This window comes from Triticum aestivum, chromosome 6D (assembly GCF_018294505.1).
Source record: "Triticum aestivum cultivar Chinese Spring chromosome 6D, IWGSC CS RefSeq v2.1, whole genome shotgun sequence".
Lineage (NCBI taxonomy): Eukaryota > Viridiplantae > Streptophyta > Magnoliopsida > Poales > Poaceae > Triticum > Triticum aestivum.
In genome coordinates this window covers 483677635-483691410 of record NC_057811.1, presented here as the reverse complement: position 1 = coordinate 483691410, position 13776 = coordinate 483677635, and the positions used below count along the sequence as shown (strand labels likewise).

Here is a 13776-nt window from a genome sequence, read left to right as displayed (position 1 = left end):
GTAGTGTCAAAAACGCTCTTATATTATGGGACAGAGGGAGTACTTATTAGTTATTACGTACAAAGTATAAATAAAATATAGAGGAAAAAAGAACATGGAACTAAATAATTTGGCTTTGTCTTCTGGTCTACTTGGTTGGTAGCCCGTCCCTTCACGTGGAAGCTACTTCCATTCGTTGCTAGGCACTCGTACTATCAATCCATTGCATTTGGTGATAGCCTTGCTATTTCCTTCACCAGTCCTCCTCACAATTGCTTCAGTGGCAATGGTGGCCCTCAAGGCCTTGGCATCTGCTAATGCTCCGATTGTTAAAGTCATGCAACTCTGACAGATTCTTTTCCTGTGGACACGAGGAGAGCTGAAAGCCAGAAAGAAACAGCTTCCACTCCATCCATGATTGATTGCAACAATCACATGTCAACATTTTTTCTCTGAAATTAGATATCTAACCTAACCTAACTGGCCTAACTGCACCATTGACCCGATTAACTGCTGCCCTGAAGCAGCTTGTATAGGTTACAGTCACCATACAATTCGAGAACAATTTTCATGTGATTGTCAGGTTGTTCTCTGAATCTTTACTGCGACCACCCACTGACAGCACTGCCTTCTGCTCCTCGCGCGTGATTGCCCACCACTGTTCTGCACATTCAGAACAGCAGAGCCATGACAGCAATAAACAACAAGAAGACACACACGCACACGACAGCGACCGACGGACAGAGAGACGGAGGGAGGGAGCGGGCGAGCTCATCTGATCTGCCAACCACCAGCGACCAGCAATTTGGATCGTTTGTTCGGTGAGGTGCGTGAGTTTGGTGGATCTGGATCGCTAAAGCTCCCATCTTTCCCCCATCCCCACCTCCACCACCGCCGTCAAGAAGAGCAGGGGAGCACGCCGCGGCAGGGATCTCGAATCGAGCTCCCTCCCTCCCATGGCCACCAGGGTCCTCGACACGCTCGCCGTCGCGGCGGAGGGCGACGGGGGCTGCGGCGCGCTGCCGCTCACCTTCTTCGACGTGCCCTGGATCTTCACCGGCCCCGTGGAGCGCGTCTTCTTCTACCCGTACCCGCACCCGCCCGAGCGGTTCCGGGCCGCCCTCCTGCCGCGCCTCGTCTCCTCCCTCTCCGCCGCGCTGGGCAGGTTCTACCCGCTCCTCGGCCGCGTCCGGCCCTGCCCGGACGGCGGCGGGTACGAGTTCTTCTTGCCCGCGGGGGGAGGGGGCGGTGGTGGCGCCGTCGAGCTCACCGTCGCCGAGAGCGAGGATGATTTCGACGAGCTCTCCGGCGACGGGCCCCGCGACGTCGCCCGGCTCTACTCGCTCGTGCCGCGGCTCCCGGTGGTTGAGGGGGGCGGGGACGGCGGGTTCGCGCTCGCCGCGGTCCAGGTCACCGTGTTCGCCGGGCGCGGGGTCGCCGTCGGCGTGTCGATACACCACGTCGCCTGCGATGACTCCAGCTACATGCATTTCGTGAAGACCTGGGCCGGCCACTGCCGGTTGGCCGCCGGTGGGGAGGACGCTGGCGCCGCGCTGCCCCCGCCGCCGTTCCTGGACCGCGCGGTCATCGCGGACCCCCGAGGGCTTGCCGCCAGGACGCTCGACGAAATGCGGCAGCTGGCGGCCAACGGGCCTCCTCCTCCGCCACCGGCGCCGGTAGGCCCGCCGCCCAAGCTGGTCATCCGGTCGTTCACAATCGCCCGCGGCTGCATCGACAAGCTGAAGCAGCGCGTGGCCGCCGACGCCAAGGACGCGACCACCCACTGCTCCGCGTTCACGGTGGCGTGCGCGTTCGCGTGGGCCTGCCTGGCGCGCTCCGCCTCCGCCGACGCCCCCTCCCCCGCCTCCGACGAGCGCGCGCACCTGCTCTTCTCAGTGGAGTGCCGGCGCCGCCTGTCCCCGCCTGTGCCGCAGGAGTACCTGGGCAACTGCCTGCGGCCCTGCTTCGTGGAGGTCGGCGCGCGCGACCTGCTCGGCGCGGACGGGGTGACCACGGCCGCCGCGGCGATCGGCGCGGCCATCCGGGCGCTGGACGGGGACGGCGTGCTGGCGGGCGCCGAGGGGTGGTTCCAGAAGATCCTGTCGCTGGTGCCGCGGCGGCCCATGTCCGTGGGCGGCTCGCCGCGGTACGGCGTGTACGACACCGACTTCGGCCTGGGGCGGCCGAGCAAGGTGGAGCTGGTGTCCATCGACAAGACGCCCGGCACGGTGTCGCTGGCCGAGGGCACCGACGGGCAGCGCGGGATTGAGGTCGGCGTGGCGCTGCCGGAGGCCGACATGGCGCGGTTCGCCTCATGCTTCTCCGACGGCCTGCACCAGCTATGAGCAGGGAGATGATCCTGCTGGTGGTCAGTGCAAGAACAAGAGAAGATTATTGATCATATTGCAAAATTGCAATTGCTCCTATACTACTAGTACTATAATATAAAATGTATATTTGAGAGAATGGATGCTAAAATTACAATGAGGCTTTGTTAATGGGAGTAATTAGTTGTAGTAAGTGAGAAAATTAGTTGTGGTGAGTAAGAGAACAAGTAATTAATTCGTCATTAGCAAGGCTAATCCATATCCACCTGCAAAAAAACAACTAAAAAAAGAGGCTCAATGATATTACTATGAGCTAGCAAGAACAAGCGCATCATTTTTGCTAGCTCATTTTCTCCCAACAATAATGCTCGTTGCGTGTATGCATCATCGCATCACAGCTAAGCAAACCCAATGGGATCACCCCCGTTTACATGATCACATCCACTAACAGGAATGTTCTTTTGTCGGTGTAAACTTTTACTATCTCCGTCCCACAATATGAGAGGGAGTAGTACTTACTCCAAAACCTGACTTTTTTTAGATGCCAAAACCTGGTTTTCATTCAAAGAAAAACAAAAAATTAAGTGGGCAGAACGGTTTTCCTTTTTATAGAGTATACTTTCTTACAACAATGTATTTGAGCAGAGGAATAACCCTTTAGAATATATTTTGACCGATTTACACCCTTAAATATACTCCCTCTGTCTCGAATTATTTTTTCTCAGATTTGTCTAAATATGGATGTATCTAGACACATTTTAGTGTCAGATACATATGTATCTAGACAAATCTAAGACACGTAATTTGGGACAGAGGTAATACAATATTTGATTGATTTGCCCATTAGTGGGTTTTCAAACTGACGAGACATTGGTTTATGTGTGCGATGTTTCATTGACCCTCCTCATGTGGAGGAGAGACCGATGTGCGACCTCTCGTTCTCTGCCGTGTGCAAAGCCTTTTCCCCTAAGTAGTACTCCCTCCGTTCCATAATATAAGAACGTTTTTGCCACTGCACTAGTGTCAAAAACATTCTTATATTATGGGACAGAGGAAGTAAGAGTTTAGACACACTACGACACCGACATCCACTACCTCTAGCATCATGAGATCAGCTATCGCTGGTGTAGCACAGCTAAGTAAACCCAATGAGGTCACCCCGTTTACATGATCACATCCACTAGCTGTAATGTTCTTTTGTCGGTGCAAACTTCTACTACTCCAAAAGTTGTCTCTTATTAAAAGAAAAGGACCTCTCTGGTTGATTCTAAAACACATGAATAGAAAATGCATAGGATTGTAATATCATACTCATCTCAATCCTACAGGATTTTGGGTTGTTTGATTGCATCGTAGGAAAAACAGAAGATTCTTCCAAAAAGGTTTTAGTGGATCCTACAAATCCTATGGAAAGTATTACAACGAAATCCTTAGAAAAAGTTCCTATAGGATTCAATCATATGAATTAAACAACCAACATAGAAAAAATTTCCTTCTAATCCTCCAAAATTCCAATGAAATCCTTTGAAATCAAAGGAGCCCTAAGTGGGCAGAAACGTTTTCCTTTATTAATAGAGTATACTTTTTTTTTCTTCCAAAAATGTATCTGAGTAGAGCAATAAGCCTTTAAAATATATTTTTGATCGTTTTACACCTATAATATAAAATACTGTATTAGTTTGGCCCTTAATCGGTTTTCGGACTGACAAGACATTGACTTACGTGGTTTTGATGTTTCATTGACCCTCCTCATGTGGAGAAGACGTCGATGTGAGACCTCTCGGTCTCTTCCATGTGTGAAACCTTTTTTTCCTAGAGGAGTAAGAGTTTAGGCACTACGGAAGGACCGACATCCACTACCTTTCTCATCACCACCGCAAGTTTTCCACTGCCGGTTGCGTGAAGTTGCATGCCAGACTACTTGACTCTGAGGGTCCTTTCGACCACCAGTAGCCACAAATCATTGAGAAAACGTCACCCTTTGCCAGACTTGATGACATAAGTGATGGCTCAGAGCTACCAGAGGAATGCGTCCAGACTTGAGGAAGAGGGGGGGGGGGGGTGGTCTAGCCGGTCAAAATGAGGTCAAAGTCCTAATGAACATCTACTTGGCTCAAAACCACCAAAATGTATGCCACATATGCTCGAAAACCAACCAACCAAAATTCACTTCAAAGATTATCTTCCGCTAGGTAACTTTCTTATTCATTTTTAGAGGAATGGACTTGGTGTCAATGATGATGAATAAAAGGCTCCTCCAATCAATAGCCAAGAGCACTAGTGCCTCACGTTAAGGAGCTCGTATCAAAAGCCTATAAGGATTGATAGCTTAGACAACCAATTCCATCATGGTAGCTAACACATGTGCCGAAACACATTGTCAACTTCTTTATATTGTGGAGAGTTGAATTTCCCACCTTATGATGCATATCTGTGGACTAATTAGTAAGAAAAGGTAATATGAAAATTTCCATCTTTGTCAAAACTTATGCTATTCTAATACCAACAATGTACCAATCATGTGTTGTCGTCAGTTGTCAGGTTATTGACTACACGTGAAGATGTAAGACATATTTGATCGATACTGGACCAAGAAAACCAATCCCAACAATTCGATCACAATATCCACTTGAAAAGATTAAATACTCTAGGCTCTATGCTTCTTTAATTTGCGAAAACCATAACAATCCACTAGAAACCACTACTAGCAAGATATATCTGATATCGTACGCTTTAGACCTCGGTACCAAAATATTCAAGAATACTAACATATATGCGGCCTCACACATATATATCTATACACTACAATTCATGCAAATGCCACAAATTATGCATATGCATTTAAGTTCCTTTTCTCACACTTAAGATGGTTTAGTCTAATGGGAGATCTTTTAAAACATCATTGTCTCGAATTAACAAAATATATGCTATAAAATCCAATTTAAATGTAGTCAAATAAGTTTTAAATGATAAATATTAAGATTATGTAAGAACAAAATTGCATCTAAATATTAAATTAGAAATATTATTACATAGTTAATCATGCTAAGGAATTACCAATAAATACAAAATTTTAGTACAAATCAATAATTTTTTTATCATCGTCGTTAATCACGACAAAAACCGGACATCGGTGTATACAATGCTAAAGAGCATAAATATGAAACTACATAGGAATTTTTTTCTCATCCTCATCATTCTTTATCATAGATAGTATTTTCTCCACTGGAATATGAATCATTAGACGAGGGTTAATTTTACAAGATTGTCAAGCTCACATTTCAAAAAATACTCATTTTGTTTGTCAGTTGAATCTATGATTGCCTTATTCTATCTAAGAGTAGAGAATTAGTGCTTAATAATACTTACAAAAAATCTGTGAATTCTACCAATCTTTGATTGTTGAGAAAATACTATATAAAAACAAAAATAAAAGTAAGGTGGTCAACAACCATTTTTGGAGAACATGTGCACTAATTAGTATCACTGATAATTATATTATTTTAAAAGTAAGACATTAAATACCATTAGACTGAATCTGTTAATACATTAATAAAAATTATAAATTCGTATTATCAAGTAAAAGACAAAAAATCTTAAAAATATTACAACAAATGAATAATGTTTCTAGCCATGGATTATGACCACACCTAAAAGAAAAAAGAAATCCACCCGTGGATTATCACCAAAAACTACAGGCATTCAACTTAAGAAAATCAACTACCACTCCCTGGATTATGACCCAAAAAAAGTCCACAATAATCACAACTTAACAAATTAAGATCCACACCTTTTTAGGGCAAAAAAGGTCTGGAGCTGTTATCAAGCTCCACGCCTTGATAACACCACACCTACAAAACAAATTAACTCCTAACCACATTTATAACCGTTCAAGTTCAAGTTCAACTTAAAACAAAAAAGCTAATAATCACCACATCTTACAAGTAACCACACAAAACACTACAATAGTTCATCTTCTATGCTTGGATTATGTCCTATATCAAAAATACAACCACCACATCTAATATCAGTTCATGTTCAACCTTTGCCTATGACCAAAAACAAAACTAGTGAGCACCAGAATTAAAATAGTAGAATAGTACCACACAATATCCATCTTATAATAGCTCAAGTACAAGTTCTAGTTCTAAACTAGAAGAGAACTACAACACTATCACTATCACCAGTGCATAAGTATGTACATGGAAGATTTAAGAGCTTCTTCAAAATTGTAGGGACATGCTTGTTCACTTCTCTAGCCCTATCCAAGACATCTTATAGCATATCCAAGCAAGGGTTATAAATAAAATTATCGACCACCATAACAAAAACAGTTGCCCTCATACTTGTTGCAATGATTTACCTTCAACTCTGCAGAACAACCATGATATGTTAGTTCTCAGTCGAACTTGCAAACACAAACAAAAAACAAGAGAATGCAGTTGAGGAAACACAATTGGAATGTAAACAACCAAACAGGGAATGCCAAATCTGACGAACCTCAACCAAGTATCACAAACTTAAGTACTATTCCTCAGAATTTGGTCGCCAAAACACCACAACAAAATTAGAACAAAATCAGCAAACCCTAACTATCGTCCAAGAGACTTGCAGGAAGGGGGGAGAAGATGAAGAAGAACCAGAGCACCTACCGCCCCGAGACGCACAAACGAGGAAGGAATGGTGACTACAGGCTATTCTTCATAACTTGTTTGCCAGACAATGTCTGCCAACAAAATTAGAACAAATCAGCAAACCCTAACTACCATTCGAGAGACTTGCATGAAGGGGTGAGAAGATGAAGAACTAGAGCGCCGACCACCTCAAGGGAGACGAAGGAGGAAGGAATGACGACGATGACAAAGAATCAAGATGAAGACATAGAGGAATCGAGAGGATCGGTTACACGAGGAATGAATGGGAGCGAGGAAAAATGAATGCACTAGTCAGGTTACAATGGAGTCGGTTGAAAGAGGAATGAAGAAGAGAAAAAACGAAAAAGAAAAAAGGGTCGGCCCAATTAGGGCGAAGGGTGTGCGGCGCCCTGACAGTTTGACGCAAAATGCGTCAAACAGGGTTTTCCCAAAGATCATCCTTACAGAATACAGAATGTCCAAGTGGGCTGGATAGTTTTTCTTCCTTTTCTGAGAGGAAATGGGCTGGATGGTCAATGATGATGAATAAAAGCCTGCTCCCAAGAACGGCCCAGAACCTCCACGTTTAGGAGCTCGCATCGAAAGCCTAGAGTAGCCCAGCCCACTCCACCATCCCCTACCCATCCACTCCGCTCTAGCCCCCTCACCGCCGGCCACCGCCGCCGCAGCCGCCGCGATCGATCGCCGTCCGCCATGGCGCTACGCAGAGCCGCCTCCCTCGTCCTCAGGCAGCGCCTCCGGACCCTCGCCCCCGTTCCCGCGTCCGCGCCCAAACCCCCAAACCCTCTGCTCCCGCATCCCCGCCGCCACTACTCCCCGCGGCCGCCGCCCGCGCTCCCCGCGTCCGCCCGCGCCCTCGCGGAGGCGGCCGAGGAGGCGTTCGAGGCGGCCTCCACCACCACCGACCTCTTCGCCGCCTTCTCCCGCCTAGAGAACGCCGTCTCGCCCACCGACAAGCGGCTCGCCCTCGCCTGCCTCAAGCTCGGCCAGCACCTCGACTCCTCGGCCTCCGCCGACCCCTCCCGCGTCCTCGAGCTCGCGCTCCGCTCCGTCGGGATCCTCGAGGCCGGGGGCGCCAGGTCCTCCGGGGCGTCGTCGGACTCCGACGCCGTCTCGCCCGCCATGGCCCTCCACCTCGCCGGCTCCGCCTCCCTCGACCTCACCCGCTTCCACGACGCGCTCTCCTTCCTCTCCCGCTCCCTCCGCCTCCTCACCCCGCTTCTCCCGGCTAAAGACGCCGCCGTTGGGGACGAGGGCGGCGACCCCGATGCCGAAGGGTTCGACGTGAGGCCCGTGGCGCACGCGGTGCGGCTGCAGCTCGCCAACGTGAAGACGGCGCTGGGGAGGCGGGAGGAGGCGCTTGCCGACCTGCGTGCCAGCGTGGAGCTCAAGGAGTCGATCCTGCCGCCGGGCAGCCGGGAGCTCGGCGCGGCGTACCGGGACCTCGCGGAGGCACACGCCTCCGTGCTTGACTTCAAGCAGGCGCTGCCCTTCTGCCAGAAGGCGCTGGAGCTGCATGAGTCGACGCTGGGCAAGAACTCGGTGGAGCTTGCGCACGACAGGCGGCTGCTCGGTGTGATATACACTGGCCTGGAGCAGCACGAACAGGCGCTCGAGCAGAATGAGATGTCCCAGAAAGTGATGAAGAAGTGGGGCGTGGCCGGCGCCGATCTCATTCATGCCGAGATTGATGCGGCGAACATCAAGATCGCGCTGGGGAAGTTTGACGAGGCTGTAAGTGTGTTGAAGGATGTCGCTAAGAAGGTGGAGAAGGACAGCGATGCACGAGCTCTAGTGTTCATATCGATGGCCAAGGCGCTCGCCAACCAGGAGAAGGTCGGGGACACCAAGAGGTGCTTGGAGATCGCTTGCGACATTCTAGAGAAGAAGGAAGTGTCTGAACCTGACAAGGTGGCCGAAGCATATATTGAAGTATCCTCACTGTACGAGATGGTGAATGAACTTGACAAGGCAATATCTTTGATGAAGAGGAGTTTGGGGATGCTCGAGAGGATCCCTCAATCACAACACTTGGAGGGGAATGTCGCAGCTAAGATTGGATGGCTATTGCTTCTGACAGGGAAGGTGACTGAGGCCGTCCCATATTTGGAGGATGCAGTGGAGAGGATGAAAGAAAGTTTCGGGCCGAAGCATTATGGGGTAGGGTATGTATATAACAACCTGGGGGCTGCGTACATGGAGATGGACCGCCCCCAGTCTGCTGCACAGATGTTTGCACTGGCAAAGGAAGTCATGGATGTTTCCCTAGGGCCTCACCATTCAGATACAATTGAGACCTGCCAGAGCCTGGCCAATGCATACAATACGATGGGAAGGTACTACTATTTCTGTTTACTTTTCTTTTCAAATGGGTGTTCACTCAAACAGCAACCTGATTTCTTTCTTTTAGCCTGGCAGAAAATTCAATGGTTGTCTAAGATAATTTGCATGTTAATCTGCAAGTAGGTTTGTTTTTGCATATTCCTGCTTTTTACCTAAGTTTACATGTTACATGCTACTACTGCAAGAAATGCTAAGCTAAAGATTGTTGGCAAACACTGTAGAAAGTACAGACTGTTGGGTGCTACATAGGTGACATTACAAGGAAAGGGGGGGGGGGGGGGGGGGGGGGGGGGGGGAGCTCTGCCAAATTCATTTAAGCAGAGGGAATACTGTACAAACTGAGATCAACCTGACAAAGAAGAAGAAAGGGGAACAACTAAACTAAGGCCATTATTCTCAAAACGCCTGCCCAAGGGCCTCGAGATCAGGACGGACCAACACTACAACCGAGGACGACTCATTTTGAAAAATTCTACGATTACACTTCTTCCAAAGGTGCCAACCCACATAAACCGCCGCCAAAACGTGATGTCTTCGCCAGGATTCTTTATAACTCCGGAAGATTTTCACCACCAACTATTGACAGTGTTTGTATTCAAGGCGGTCCCCGATACTCTCAACAGTGATAAAGCAAACATAAAACAAATTTCCTTCACAAAAGGGCAATGAAGCATGATTCTCTCAACAGTGATAAAGCTGCCGATTCAATCATCTTTCCTTCAGCCCTCACAGTCCCACACCTTCTTCAGATTGTTATTCTTGATATTGCCAGTGAAATGAACACTATATGCTGACCCAGCGGAGTATTTCGCGATAGGCTTCAGCTTCCAAGAGATAGTATTTGGGCTGTTAACTAACTGAATAGTATCTGGAGTCTGGACTGTTAACTAACTGAATGTTCTGCAGCATAGTGCATGGGCACCTAGCCCATTGGCAAGAGCACGGCTGTGTGCCTTGGCAGATCCAAGTTCGAACCCTGCGGGCGGAATTTATTTCGCGGATTTAAAACTTGGTGTCTCACACCTCCTTAATAATAATACCGCGGGGCTCCTCCCCTGTTGGTCTAATTTTTTTTTTCTGCAGCATAGCCCAAATCTGAATAAAACAATCCATTTGAGTTTCGGAATTAATTCTCTGAAGGCCTCTCATCAACTTCCCCTCCATAATCCCCTCTTTAACAGAAAAGTTCTTCCGAGCTGCCAGCATATAATGGTCAGGGCAAAATCTTTGAGAGCAGTTTGCTAAAAAAAAAAAAAATCTTTGAGTGCACCAATCTGTAGCCACTTGCCTTTCCAGAATGAAGCCTGCACACCATTTTTTATCTCAATGTTGGTGCACACAGCAAAGAGCTGCTGATCAGTCTCATTGCAGGGAACAGCTTACCCTTCCAAGGTCGATCCTCGTTGTCCCAACCATGTCAGACATAATGCCCGGTTAAAGAAATCTAGGTTTTGGACACCCAGACCACCACAATATTTAAGAGAACACACTTTTTTCCAGTTAACCAAACATTTTTCTCCATTAGCATTCTCATCCACACACCAAAGGAAACTTCTCCTGATCTTGTCATTCTTCTTGATGATCCATTTAGAGGGAGGAAAAGCAGTGAAAATTAATAAGCGGTGAGGGCAGAAAGCACCGAATTGACGAGCTCCAGAGGTTCCTCCCTAGACATGAGCTTTCCTTTCCAGAGCTTTAACCTTCCACAGAATTCGTCCAATAAAGGCTGGCAATCAATCTTCCTAGGATTTCTGTAACCAAGGGGAAGCCCAGGGTACTTGCATGGCAGAGAGCCCATCTGACTTCCAAAGACCGAGAGGATATCACTCGAATCCAAACCATGTCAGCTAATTGGGTAAGCCACACATTTACCAAGGTTCACCTTCAAGTCTGAACACAACTCCAAAAAATTGCATGAACAAGATGCGCATGCACCATAGTGGCGAGCTGGTATTATAACCACACAGTTGTATGCCGGGTGTTGTTTCCTCTTTAGCTGGAGTCTTGGGACTAATTGAGCAACGATACTTCCCTGTAATGACAGTAATTTGTTATGCCTTTTGACTTTCAGTTGATCATTAATATCCTCTTCTTTTGAAATGCAGCTATGGCCTGGCTATGGAGTTCCAAAAGCGAGTGATTGATTCATGGCGAAACCATGGTCCCAGTGGTGCGGACGAGCTCAGGGAAGCCATTCGTCTCTACGAGCAGATCAAGATAAAGGCCCTAGCATTCATGTCACCTGGTGATCAAGCAATCGCGTTGCCTGAACCTCAGGAACAGGAAGTCGATTCAGATCCGGCCAAAGTCGCACAACAGTAATTTGGAAGTTCACGTCATGTACTCTTTTCTCTTTCTATTTTGATGCCACTATGCAGTAGAAGAAATCTTGACTGTAAATGTAGCACGGGAGGTAGTCTTCTGTACCATCTAGAAGATTCTGCAGTCTATCTAAAGTAATCGATACTTTATTTAGCCATGATGAAGAATAGGAACTTTATTGAACTATTGGGTTAGGAGTTTTCTATGCTATATAGAGTATAAAGGATAAAAATTATCCGAGTCCAAGAAATCAACGTTTGGTAGACAGCCATTTTGCCCCTGGCCCCTGATGATGTAACGGGGACGAAATCTCGAAATTTGGTGGTGTTTTAGTAAGGTTTTGGTGAGACTTTGCTGCCTGTGCTAAGATCAGGATATCACAGTGGGCTCGAAGGGCCAGAACTCCAGTTTTTTTCCTTCTCACTTCATGTCCTTCTTTCGCTTACCTCTGAAGTTTCAATTTCTTGGTCACAGTTGTTCCACCACCCTCAGCTTATTTGCCTTTTGTGTTCTGCTTCTTCACACTGCTTGCCAATCTTTTTTGTGAGAATTTGAAGAAATATTTATTATTCCTGTTTGTTCTCGTCCAAATATTACAGTAAATCAGGCAAGTGGTTGTTCATTTACAGTAGGAGCAGCTGCTCATGTTGTCTGAAGTTCTCATGCTCTGAAGAAATATTCAGCGAGAACTGAACCTGTGACACCTTAGAACTATCTATCATGAATCTTTCAAGCGGCAAAATTTTTTGTTTTGCCTAAGCCGAGTGATGCAACTAACTAAAATCACTACCTACTACAATGTGCTTCATTGCTGCTGCCGCCGCCGCTGCATTCCCCATGGAAGCGAGTGCCGCTCTTCGAGGCCACGGCGCCGTCTTCTTGCTGCGGTGTCAGTGTGTCTTCCTCTTCTCCGGTGCCGGCGACCTGCACCTGGATGACCACCTCCTCCCCTCTCCGCGGCCGGTCCATTGTTAACGGAGCTTGTTTGCCGGTGGTGGCGGTGATGGCTGCCCGGCAGAGCGGGCAGCTGGCGCAGCCGTGGAGCCAAGTGTCGATGCACTCCGCGTGGAAGACATGGAGGCAGCCCGGCAGGAGCCTCACCCGCTCCCCCTCCTGGAACTCGCCGAGGCACACGGCGCACTCGCTTGCGTCGTCCTTGGCGGCCTTGCTGTACCTGAACGCCGGCAGCGCCCGGATGGCCGGCTCCCCGAGCCCGGCGCGTGGCTCGTCGGGCGCCGGCCCGTGCACCACGGGGAGCTCGTGTTCGGAGGGGGTGTTGCTGCGGCGAGGGCGGCGGCGGGTGAGGGAGATGACGAGGCTTCTGGGCGCGCCGGAGTTGGGGGTGGAGGAGTCGGAGGCGGTGGCGTGCCAGGTGAGGCAGCAGCGGATGACGAAGACGTAGTAGGTGAGGAGGAGCGCGGAGGTGGTGAGGATGCCGAGCACGGTGAGCACCAGGATGGGCAGGCTGGTGAGGCTCAGCGTCACGTGGTGCGTCAGGCGGGACGGCGTCGCCGGAGAAGACGATGACGAGTAGTAGTAGTAGGGTGCCAGCGGCGTCGTGGACGACGGGGCCTGCTGCTGCGGCACCGGGAAGACGGGGGCCCTCCCTGCTCCGTCTGCATCCATGGACGCTTCAGCTCAGGAAGAAGGAAGAATGGGCGGATGATGGGAGATCGATTTGATTACAGTGATGCTGATGCGACATATGTAGTGGTGGCGGCGGCTTGGCTCAGAAGCTGGAGGCAATGGCGGCGATGTGGCCGGGTGGTAGGAGGGAAGAAGAAAGAGGAGGAGGACAAGGATGGGACGGGCAGGAAAAAGGAATTGCAGTAAGGTGGAGGAAGGGACAAGAAGAATTTTCTTCCGTCGCTTCCATCTAGCCGTTGGACCGAACGACTGTAGTAGGTAGTATCTAGAAGCATTTGGCTCTGCTGATTTCGCTTTCCTCGTCTCGTTTTCCGAGTGAAACTTGGCTCTCCTCTCCTTGGTTGTTGGTTCGATTTGGAAGGTCCCTTTCGTGTCTTTCAGTCTTTGCCTTTGCTTTTGCTTTTGGCCATGTCTGTTGCCACGTTTACACTCTGCTGCCTCCGGAGGTGCACAGGAAGATGTGTAGAGGCACAGTGTATGCAACTACTGAAGGTGCTCCTGTG

At 48.7% G+C, this 13776-nt stretch overlaps 2 protein-coding genes and 1 pseudogene across 2 annotated transcripts; 2 read left to right on the top strand and 1 right to left on the bottom strand.

Annotated features, from left to right (window-relative positions):
* The first annotated feature begins 578 nt into the window (after positions 1-578).
* LOC123146214 (coumaroyl-CoA:anthocyanidin 3-O-glucoside-6''-O-coumaroyltransferase 2) lies at positions 579-2508 on the top strand. The gene has a single exon (XM_044565822.1). The coding sequence runs from the start codon at positions 936-938 to the stop codon at positions 2322-2324; it is 1389 nt and encodes a 462-aa protein (XP_044421757.1). The 5' UTR covers positions 579-935; the 3' UTR covers positions 2325-2508.
* A 5039-nt stretch (positions 2509-7547) lies between these two features.
* On the top strand, positions 7548-11962 carry LOC123146213 (protein KINESIN LIGHT CHAIN-RELATED 1). Its single transcript, XM_044565821.1, has 2 exons — positions 7548-9297; positions 11410-11962. The coding sequence occupies exons 1-2, from the start codon at positions 7655-7657 to the stop codon at positions 11624-11626; spliced, it is 1860 nt and encodes a 619-aa protein (XP_044421756.1). The 5' UTR covers positions 7548-7654; the 3' UTR covers positions 11627-11962.
* A 226-nt stretch (positions 11963-12188) lies between these two features.
* Positions 12189-13385, bottom strand: LOC123146212 (RING-H2 finger protein ATL1-like; annotated as a pseudogene).
* Between the last annotated feature and the right edge of the window lie 391 nt (positions 13386-13776).

Coding starts and splice junctions, on each gene's coding strand:
- LOC123146213 (XM_044565821.1), top strand. CDS start 7,655: ATGGCGCTACGCAGAGCCGCCTCCCTCGTCCTCAGGCAGCGCCTCCGG. Junction 9,298..11,409: donor GCATACAATACGATGGGAAG/GTACTACTATTT, acceptor TTTGAAATGCAG/CTATGGCCTGGCTATGGAGT.
- LOC123146214 (XM_044565822.1), top strand. CDS start 936: ATGGCCACCAGGGTCCTCGACACGCTCGCCGTCGCGGCGGAGGGCGAC.